The sequence below is a fragment of the Crocodylus porosus genome, unplaced genomic scaffold (genome assembly GCF_001723895.1).
Source record: "Crocodylus porosus isolate Cpor-Errol unplaced genomic scaffold, CroPor_comp1, whole genome shotgun sequence".
NCBI classification, from domain to species: Eukaryota; Metazoa; Chordata; order Crocodylia; family Crocodylidae; genus Crocodylus; species Crocodylus porosus.
In genome coordinates this window covers 203955-214719 of record NW_017728934.1, presented here as the reverse complement: position 1 = coordinate 214719, position 10765 = coordinate 203955, and the positions used below count along the sequence as shown (strand labels likewise).

Sequence of the window (10765 nt, the reverse complement as noted above, 5' to 3'; positions counted from 1 at the left end):
GCCTCCTCCCCCGGCCGCCGCTCTCTGCCGCCCTTCAGCACCGCGGACAGCGCCGGCGGGACGGAGCCGGAGAGCGGCTGCAGGGCGGCGGAGTCCCTCGGGCATGCCCTGACCGGCAGCCAAGGCAAGCAGCCAGGAGCGCATCTCCACGGGGTTGGGGGGGCAGGATGCAACTCCCTGGCCCGGCAGGGAGGGTGTGGTGGGGGGAGGCAGGATCCAAATCCTGAGCTGGAGTAAAGCCGCGTAGCTCCACTTGGGTTGCACCGCTGGCACCAGTGGGGTGTCTGGTTTGCAATTAGAGGAGCGACTGGGAGCAGCATTGTTCTCGCTGGCTCCCTGTGTGGGCCTCCCGGCTGCACTGGCAGTGCCAAAGGGGGATCTGTGGATCTGCTGGTCAACCCAGCAGGTGCAGGTGGCACCAGCATTGTGTGGGGAGCAATGGCATTGGCCCCAGTCCTGGATCAGCTCTGCTGGGGGAATGCAAGCATAGGCAGGACACTTTCATTCATGCAACCTATTCATTTAACTCCCTTCTGAATGTGCCTGGGTGTTGTGTGGTCTGGCTGCCATGGCTGTAGACACCCAAGCACAAGGTAGATCCCTGAGCTAGAAGTACACCAGCCAGCCTAGATACTGGTAGAAGTGTCAGCGGGGCAGCACAGTGTTCAGAGTAGGCTAATTTACCCTCTTTACAGCCCATGCAGACCTCTGTGTTGGCTCAGCTAGATGGCTACCAGGATTGAAGCTAACTAGTTTGAGTATGTCCATGTTCTAATGGAGCCACTGCTGTGATGGAACTGCAGACATACCGGTACTCTTAGCGGTAAAACCAGTTTACCACTCTGTATACCGACACTCTCACTGTCGCTGCCACTGGCAGAGCAGCTCTGTTGTAACTGGGACAGAGAGGGATTTCCTAGTATACAGGGGTTCTCTTGGGAAGATTCTTTTAATCAAGACCTTGGTATTAATTATCAATGGAAAATGTGCTAACCTAAGCTCCTTTGAAATGAAGGACTTCTTTAGTTGCTCAGTGTTAGCTGGCAGGAGACGGTCTGCTCTCTGGCCCTTTTAGTAGGGCCGAAGTCACAATACTCTGGAGTTATCTGACGCTTGCCTGCTGCTGCCCATCTGTTAGCACTCAGAGGGCAAAGGGCTTGACATGACTGCAATATTATCTTGAGGTGTAATTTGAGCATTGTGCCTCACCTGAGTCTTCTGCACACACATGCATGTCTATCGCTCAAGCTAATAATAGCTTAGGGTTGCCCAGGCCAGCCCAGCAAAGGCCTTGTGCTGATTTTTATTAGCCCCTGAACTAGTAATTCAGAAGGCATCTCAGCTATTCTGTGCTACTAGCCCTTCCCCACCCCACTTCCTCCTTGCAGAGTTCAAGGGGTCTTTTAAAATGTGGCCAGACTCACTGCAGCTAGCTTGAGAAGAGCAACTTCAGCATGGATAACTGGAACCATAGCTGCAATGTGGAGAAGCCCTCAAAGGCTTCAGGCCAAAAAAAAGGGCTGCAGACCTGTTTAACCATTGTTAGAAGTGGACAGGGAGTGATAGGAAATGCAAAGCTGCTCTGTTCCCAGATCTGTTTTCCTTTTATCATTTAACTACTGAAATATTTAAAGAGCAAATATATGGACGAACAGGTGTTGTTTGCTGGTTCCTTCTGGGCATGCAGCCAAGCTGTTATCAGTGACACTGTGGGGCTCTAACAGATGCCTTGCTGGAGTGCAAGGTATAGCTAGACTGGCTGAGAAGAGATGGCAGCTGGAGGTCTGGAAAGCTTTGTCACAGTGCCCTGACTAATTTACAGCTTGGTATTATTAGCCCTTATGCTTTCTTCTTAGCTCATCCCTAGCTGAACTGCAGCCAGGGTGAAGAAGTTGTTACTTTTGGGCCAGGCAATGACTTGTGTATTTATGCTGCAAAGCAGTTGCTCGGCAGGACAAGACTTGGACTCCTGCTGGGTCATCCATGGCACCTTGAACTACTTGTCCCAGAGCACTAACATTCACATGGATGGTGCTTGTGGACTAAACAGGATGTTTAAGACCACACCACACTCTTGCCGTTCCTATTCCCCTTCAACCTTGCCCCTCCTATAGGACCCCTGAATCAATAACACTGAATACTGACTTCCAGTACAATTCGGTCTCTGTTTAGCAAACTGCCAAGATGAGCACACATTTAGCGTGAGCAATTTAACTGCTATAACTCTTAGCTTTCCTGGCCCCATTCCCAGATGTTATTTCACATCTTAGATGATAAGGTCTTTTGGACAGAGACCGATTTCCAGTCTCAGCAGTATGGGGCCTCGTGTGTGACTTTTGCCAGTGCCAATATAAGGTGTAATGAGAAGGGGCACGTGGCCAAGCAATGGTTTTAATTGGATCATTTATTCATTTCAGTGGAATCAGCCTTGTGTTGGGTCCATCTGGCTAGCCAGGATAAATAAGTTTCCTAGATTCCTGTAGCACATCATTTGGCATTGCAGTGGTTCAGTAGATTGGATTTACTGATAGGGGTCTGCAGGGAAAGAAAATTAAGTCCATTTTGTGACTTTTGTTCTTTTAAAAGGAGATCATAAGGGAGAGAGGATTGCCAAGTGCTAAGATTATGGGGTGGGTTGTCAGGAGTTCTGGACTTTAAATCCCAACCCTGGAGACAAGTTGCCTTGCACAGGCCATTTCACATTTATATGCCTCAGGTTCACCTTCTGTGAAGTGCCTCCCAGACCCACAGGAACATATATAAGTGTGACAGGGACCTTAGAAGAGAGGTCCTATATAATACCAAAGCAAAATATATTCAGCAGCACAAAATTACTCATGCCATCTTGTTACCCTTGAAGGTGTATTCCTTGATACTGATTAAGTCTCAGAGAAGCATGCTAAAACCAAAAATTGCCTCTGATTTTGGGTGTTGAAGGTGTTGGGCCTGACTTTCAGGGGTGCTATATACTCCCAGCTCCCACAGATTTCAGCAGTGTTTCCAGTACTTTGGAAAACCAAGTCCTAACTGTTGGACCGTGGAATTTGGGAATGCCTACTTCAAGGGCTACTTCTGAAAATGTTGACCTCTTACCAAGCTCAGGATGGAGTCAGGACTATAACCCATAGACCCTGACTCCTAGCCCAGTGCTCTCACCACCGCAGCTCGTTCCCATTTTGGAGGTGGGGACTAACTTCATATCAGCAAAAAGACCTGGAAACTAGTCTGTGATTTCAACGCTGATAAAACCCTGATGGTTGCATTAGCTTGCATAGCTCTTTTCCCAGGTCTGAAGGCTGTGGTGTGGGCATGCCTATTCACTCATGTGTAAATTTGACTTGGCTTACTGAGTCTCTTTCTCATATCGGCTAGGATGAAGTTGGAAGTGTGTAAGATGTAATGTTGTCTCCCAAATGACTTGAAGAATAGAAATCTATGGAGGTTGGGTCTGGTCTGAAACCCCTCCCCTGAACTATTAGTCCAAATTCTGTATTTTTGTAATGGGCTGAATCAAACCCACACTGAATGTGGGTGCTTGAGGCTTGCATGTGAAGCATTCCTGCAGCCAGGGAATCTGGGGGATTTCCAAAGAGAGAGAGGCAGGCCGGATTGTAGGTTTAATTTCCTAATCTCTTGATTAGAAAAGCTTTTTGTCGTAACAAAGAACCACTACAGAATATGGTCAGTCCATTTCATAGAGATATGAATATCTTCTAATTCTTTTAAGAAAATTTGTCATAAGAAAATGTTAGCAAATTTCCTTCCAGTAGTCGGATGTTGCCAGAAGAGAAGGTACTTTCTGGAATTCACACCACTGTGATTGCAGTAGTAAATTTTTCTCAGGAAAGGCAACTGAAATCTCTTGCACATCTTCTCGAGGGACAACTCTTCTTTGTGACCGCCCGTGTGTGTTCATGGGATCTCTCTTTGACTGTGCTGCCCGTCCTGGTTCCTTGCCATGACTTTCATTGGTCTTTGCTATAAGAGAAGTGCTGGCTGACCAAAATATGGTTGAGCGAAATCCTTCCCTTTTTCCTGTGGTTCCTGATCTTGCCGAGAGAGCTCATGAGATAAGCATGGCTGTACTAACTAATCTATAGAGACCTTGAGAATGGCCAAAAGGGGCGCAGCTGTGGAACTTCTCAGCAGATTACCTGAAAGGTAAAAGCAAAGAAATACTTTGATTTTAATCTTTGCGTTTATTGACGTTAGTCGGTCTTTGGCTTAATTTAACTAATAGACTCTAAGACATTGGTAGTATAATGATGAATTTGCATGGGATTCTATTCACCTTCAATAAGAGCAGTGCCTGAGCAGAAATTGGGGGATCTTTGTTATTCTTATCTGTTTCTGTCTTTAGCTTAAACATTTCACACCATGAAAAAGTTCATGACCTTGTTTTTCCCTAAGCACTTGGCTCTGCAGAGGTATGTGTGTGGATGCAATTGGGAAAGGGCTGGTCATGTGACTAGGGAGACCTGTTTTATATACTTGAATCATCCCTGCACCTTTCTGTCCGTGCCCTGACCCCAGCAGAGAGACTCTTGGGTGGTCCTATCGCGCCATGGAGAGAACTCTGGTCCTGCTGCTGCTCTCTCTTGCTGTCGCCCAGTCATTTTCTCACCAGCGAGGACTCATCTTCAGCTTGGTAAGAAGGGGATCAAGCAATGTCTCGATTCAGCCACACAGACTTCACATGGGTCTGTGCCCACTGGCTCTCCAGAGAAGGCAACCCTCTTGGGGTGGATGGGAATTACGTGTGTGCTTGGGGGTTTTCAGGATGCAGCTCAGAGTATCCTCCCTCCTTCCCCTTGGTGATTCCATAACGTAAGAGAAGAAAGGTTTATAGAGGCATCTGTAACAGTTGAACATTCAGTTCCAATGTATTTAATTTCCTTTTGTAGAAATGCCAGTAATATAGGTCCCACTGACTTATAGGGTGGCCTCACCGACTAGTGGCTTGATATTTGTAATCTCCTTACGAGACAGAAATTTCCTTTGCCCCATTTTCCAGAATGGGAAACTGAGGCCCAAAGAGATTAGCTGCCTGCTTTTCAGAAGTGTTTTTCAATCTTGCTTCCATCAAAGCCAATGAGAGCAGCAAGAGCTCAGCACCCCCAAAAATAAGTGCCTTGGAAGTGTGGATGCTACTGGCAGGCCCAGAACAGAGATCTCGGGAGTCTCAAACTAGTGTCTGAATCACCAGGCTAGCATGGACCAACTCGGGGTTGGGTTGTGATGCAAAAGGTGCCTGAGCCTATCATAACACATACACGTGAGACAGTCCCTGTAAATCACAGAGCGGGGTCTTGCAGAATTTGAGGCAAGGAGCGGGAAATGTCAGCTTCTCTGGCTAGGATTCAAGAGTGTTGGTTGATATGCAGCCTACTGGGCACGTTTCAGCTGTGAAATGGGATATAGTATGTGTGAATGGGGCGTGTGTGTGTGTGTGTACAGTGGATGTACTTTTACTATTCAACTTTGCGCTTTCTTCTTAGGAACTTATTCAAGGCCAACTTCTGTGGACTTCACTGGGCATTTTCCTTGAGTCAGTACCAAGGGAGAACTGTAGAATTTGGCCCTTAATGCATGTGGATGGATTGAAACTCTTTACACCCTGCATGTGCATGAATGTACGCATAGACTGAAGCCCATGCACATTGTCTGTCAACCTCCTGATTGGGGGAATTTGTTACAAAATTTCCCCTTATGTACAGAGTACAAGTCTGCTCACCCTTTGCTGGACACGTGGGTCAAGTAGCATTTTGTTGGTCCCTTGACCAGTCCCACTGTGTGAGCCTGGGTGCAAATATATGGACTGCACCAGGACACACTTGTAAGAACCTCTGTAGAGTGGAGGAATCTCACTTCACTCCCTGCAAGAGTTATCACTGGAGATGGGTTGCACACTAAGCAGCTAGGACCACTGGATGCTACCTTCAGTAGGAAGAAGTAGGGAGATATGGACCCTCACCCTGGGGTACTCGGGTCCCTGTATTGGCTCTTGCTGTGCTTTTATTACAGGACAATGGGGAGCTGTGTCTGCAAAGTGCTCAATGCAAAAGCAAGTGTTGTCACAGGACCAGTGGGCTAAGCCTGGCTCGTTGTGCAAACAAAGCTATCGAATTTCAGGAGTGTTCCCCAAAGGTACGTGGCATTTCCTGAAGTTCTGCTCTTCCACTAGCTCTAGCTCGTGTTCCCTCTAATGTGGTTTTTTCCTCCCCCACTCTTGGCAATGCATAACGTGGCAGAGATTAGGGCATGTGGGCAAATTATGGATAATGGCCTCGGTCAAGGAGCTGGGAGGTTCCATGCCAAAACACTAGATCACTGTGAGGCCACCCTCTAATAGCCTCTGGGATACTCCTTCCTTGAAGCTGCCCTCAAAACATCCTTGGCCTCTCAACATTTTGCATCCTGCTGTGACTGGATCTTCAAGGCCCATTCAGGAGACCCTTTTCCAGTGACACCTTCTTGCCAAGATAGCTCCACAGCCCTCCCTTCCCCACCAACCACAGCTTCTTCCTCCAGGAAGGCTCTCCCCCAGCCCCACCAGAACTAACCTCCCTGGGGATGGAGCCCAGAAGCTTTTTCTGGGTCCCGCTTATGCTCCACTCAAACGTTGCTCTGTTATGGGACTTCCTTCAGCTGCACCCATGAGTGGACCCAGATATGAATGACAGTCTACTCCCAGCATCACTGAGAATTTCCTTGTCTAAGAGGTTCTTGGTCTGCATGGAGAGAGGGCAGGAGAAAGGGCCCCCACAGACAGACTCAAGTGTCCACGGAACTGACCCTGCCCTGTTCAAACCTGGGAGTTTTTCAGTTAAAATAATGAGACAACTGCTTCAGCTGAGACTAAGGCCCATAGCCTGAAAGGTCTTTAGACACCTACATCCTATTGAACTGATGGTAAAATCAATAGAAGTGAGGTGCCTAAATAGGAGCTGGATACCCAAATGCATTTGAGAAACTGGGCCCGAGTCCCCTACTTGGCAGCTGGCACTTCCTCTTTAAAGTCTCATGTGGAGCAACCAATAGGGAGCGGCAGAGACTCTTCTCCATACCTGTGTCCTGCTACTTCACCATTATGAGGTAGCTAGTTTCTTGCAGGCATCGCGTCGGCAGCAGCACTCGCATGCAGAGAGGGTGGCAGCTGTCTAGACCGGCTCAGGAGGGCTGCTCCATGCCAGCGGACAGTCGGGGAGAAGGTGGAGAGATGGTTGTTGTAGGAGAAGCGGGCCAGGTTGCCCAGGCGTTGCTGGCAGAGTAGAGGGAGCGCTGGGTATACTCCAAGCAATATCCTGTACTGTTACCCTTGCCTTTGTGTCCCTTGCAGAGCCTCTATGGGGTTTACTACAAATGTCCCTGTGAGCAAGGCTTAACCTGTGAGGCTGACAGCAGCCTCGTGGGCTCCATCACCAACACCAACTACGGCACCTGCCAGGATCCACAGAAATCATCCAAATAAAGGTGGAATCGCCGCAGGGGACCCAGACTGCACGGTTGTCATCCCCCACTCCTCTTCCAAAGTACATGCCTAGTATCCATCACCCCTTCCCATGCACACGTGCATCTTCCCCAGCCTACGCCCCATACATAGATGACACCTCTTCCTGTACTCCACATGTACCCCTTGCCCCATGACCTGCCTTGTCACCTACACACAAAACACCCTGCTAACCACACCTTCACTGAGCTTTCCTGCAGTTACACCTATGCCTCTACATTGACCCACAGATGTGTTTTGAAGGACCTGTGCCTGGCTTCACAAGCCCTGCTATCTTGTGTGCTCCGGGTTGTAGCCTTCAAAATACCTTTCCCCTTCTCTGGACTTCAGGGTGAGACTAATGCACTCTTGCTTCACTGTCATGGTATCTGTTCTCATCTCTTCAAGACCCCCCTTTTTCTCTCTCCAGTCCCACAACCCCTCAGAAATAACTGCCTGCATTTAATGTACTCGTCCTTCAGCTGACACTTTACGAAACGGGCTAGAAAGAGTCGGCTGCCTTGTGCTCCTTCCCAAAGCCAGAAGCAGTGCTGATTTCACCCTGCCTCGACCGTGGCTTCTGAATGATTGCGTTGTACCCTCTCGTTGCACAATAGATCACCAGCTGCTCGGTGGGGCTGCTGTGGTTCTTGTTCCCGCAAGTGTCACCCTGCCTGGATCCAGCTGCGAATGGAGAAGGAGGAATTTTATGGCGCTTCTGGAATTCCCAGTAAAGAGCTGCTTCTCCCATTAGTTACATTGTGAGATCTGGGGTTATTTCATGCTCCAGCACACAGGCACAGATTGCACAGGCAGGACAGAGAGCGCCACAGGCCGGGGGCAAGTGTAAACAGGAGAGAGATGTTGGCTGGGAGGATTTCAGAGGTCACAGGAGACTCATGCCTTGGGCAGCACAAGGTGACAGAATGGCTTCCTCCCTCCAGGTGACATTCCCTGCTGTGCTGTGGGCACCTCACTGGTGCAAAAGCCTTCTCTTCCCCCGCACCCAATGAATTTCCCCTTCCAGAATACTGCTAGCTCCATCACAGCTGTGCAAATGTCTTCCAACCAAGATGTTACCTAGTTGTGGACTATGTAGGACAGATTGCAGTTTTCTCAGCTTTATTTATTAACTGAAATAATTGACCAGATAGCGTTTCTTTTTGTTCCCCAGCCAGACTTCATCTCCCACAAACTACCATGACCATGTAAGTTCTGTAAGGCACTTGCCTCTCCTCCTGAGGGAAGATCATAGACTAGGAATGGGCAAAATGCGGCCCAGATGCAGCCAGGCAGGCTGTTCCATCTGGCCCGCGGGACCCCTAAAAAATGTAGAAAATTAATATTTATCGGCCCCTGACTGCCTGTCATGCGGCCCTCGAAGGCTTGCCAAAACTCAGTGAGTGGCCCTCCGCCCCAAATAATTGTCTGCCCCGTCATAGGCCATCATGGAAGCTGTTTCATCAGGGAGCTCAGCCGACAGGGGAGAATGGGAGCAGGGCTCGGGCAGATGCCAGCCCCACAAGGCACTATGCCAGGGGGTCAGAATGGAGAGAGGTCGGACTTGATTTTTTGCCGCAGCATTTCCTTAACTGTAGGGAGATAAAAATGTTTACTAACCAGCTCCACTTACCACGTATCCTAATGCATGTCATGAGACTGCTTTCAGGCTGTGCGTATGGAAATGCTGTATTTCACATACCACACACACCTTTCCCTTCAAAATCGGTCCTCCAAAATTAGGGTGCATGTTTTAATCAGGGAAAATGAGTTCCTTCACTGGAATAGAAGCATGGAGACACTGATGCTGAAATGACCACTGCTTCTTTCTAGCCCAGCAGGCAGTGGGAGTGGAGTCCAGTGTTACCCCTCTTGCACTGCTGAGGAGTTGGTTTTTGCTGTTAGTAGTAGTAGGCATCTCTCCGTTTCACGAGACAGTAGAATTATGCTGCGTGAGACTTCAGCTCGCTGACCCTAGTCCTCCCTCAAAAGATAAAGCGAAGCTGGAGTGACCACCCCAGGGCACAAAAGCCTAGGCTGTGTGTATGGAAACACCGAGCTGCCCACACACCAGTGTCCCCCTCAGCTGTGCTGGTTTAATCCAAAGGAAAGGCTGGTGCCAGTACATGTGGAACCACCTTGGCTGCAGGAGGCCCTGGAGCAAAGAAGAGCATCCATTTGTCCATCTATTGAGGCTCCACTCCTAGACTGGTTGCCAACCAGGGTTAAAGATCCCATTCTACCCTATTGTGGAGTGGACTTCAGTTAGCTGAGCAGACAAAAGGTGCTAATCATTTCCTTAGCAGCTGTGAGAGGGCGAACGCACCATAGCTTGTGCCTGCAGCAACTATTGAGCTGGCTCAGGCCAAGGGAGTCGCTGCGTGCGGTCATCTGTGGCTCTGGAAGACTCGTTACTCCTACTTTCTGCCTTCCTAAAACAAGCTGTAGGCTTATTTGGAGGCACATGGAATACTATGGCATTTCCATACACTGTAATGGTAGCTTATACCCCAGGTGCCACTAGGACCTGTGAAACTATATACTGTAGGTGGTTTCCTTTGTGCAGTGCTTTACAATTGCTCTTTTCATGGGGTCAGAAGGAAAGACATGTTCCTATGTAATTTTTTTTTTTTTTTTTTTTTGGAGCAACAACCTGAGGCCCAGAGGTAATTTGGCAATGGGTTAAGAGCAGCAGCAGCCCCCACCCTGCTACGGTACAGAGGTGCAAGAATGTCAGTGAATATTGGAGCCTCATCTGTTTTTTCAAGAAGGGATACAGGGTGTGGAAATAGGGTGGTATCCTTTTAAATAGCTTGTGAGCCCTCCAGGACTGACCCAGATGCTCACCAGGCCTCCCGAACCCACCCAAAGTGTATGTGTATTTGTTTGTGTGTGCGTATAGGTTGGCACGTTGCATATATAGTAAATGTGGTTGTTGGGGTCCTACTAGGCCCATGTGGTCACTTTGTTCACTGGTGTGGTAAGAGCAAGACACAGCAAGGGGGAACAGAGGCACGGAAAGGTAAAGAGTGACTTGTTTCAGGGCCTGGCAATGCAGCATCAGCACCAAGACTGGAGCTCTGCCTCCTCCTCTGCCTTAGTCACCAAGCAGACCTTCCTCTAGTGCCAGATGCATTTGTGTTGCTCTGACACAAGTGCAGCAGCCTGAATTCCCCTGAGCATCCATGAGTGCATTTCAGGTGTGCTGGAACTGGCCAGATCTCCTGTATTTAACCAGCATGGGCACTGGATGGTACCACGCATAACGTGGAGACC

The 10765-nt window shown here is 48.9% G+C and overlaps 1 protein-coding gene across 1 annotated transcript; it reads left to right on the top strand.

Moving 5' to 3' along the window:
• Positions 1 to 1710: 1710 nt before the first annotated feature.
• CLPS (colipase) lies at positions 1711 to 8241 on the top strand. Its single transcript, XM_019546214.1, has 3 exons — positions 1711 to 4648; positions 6025 to 6147; positions 7340 to 8241. Exons 1-3 carry the CDS (start codon positions 4565 to 4567, stop codon positions 7469 to 7471), a joined length of 339 nt encoding a protein of 112 aa, XP_019401759.1. The 5' UTR covers positions 1711 to 4564; the 3' UTR covers positions 7472 to 8241.
• The last annotated feature ends 2524 nt before the right edge of the window (positions 8242 to 10765 follow it).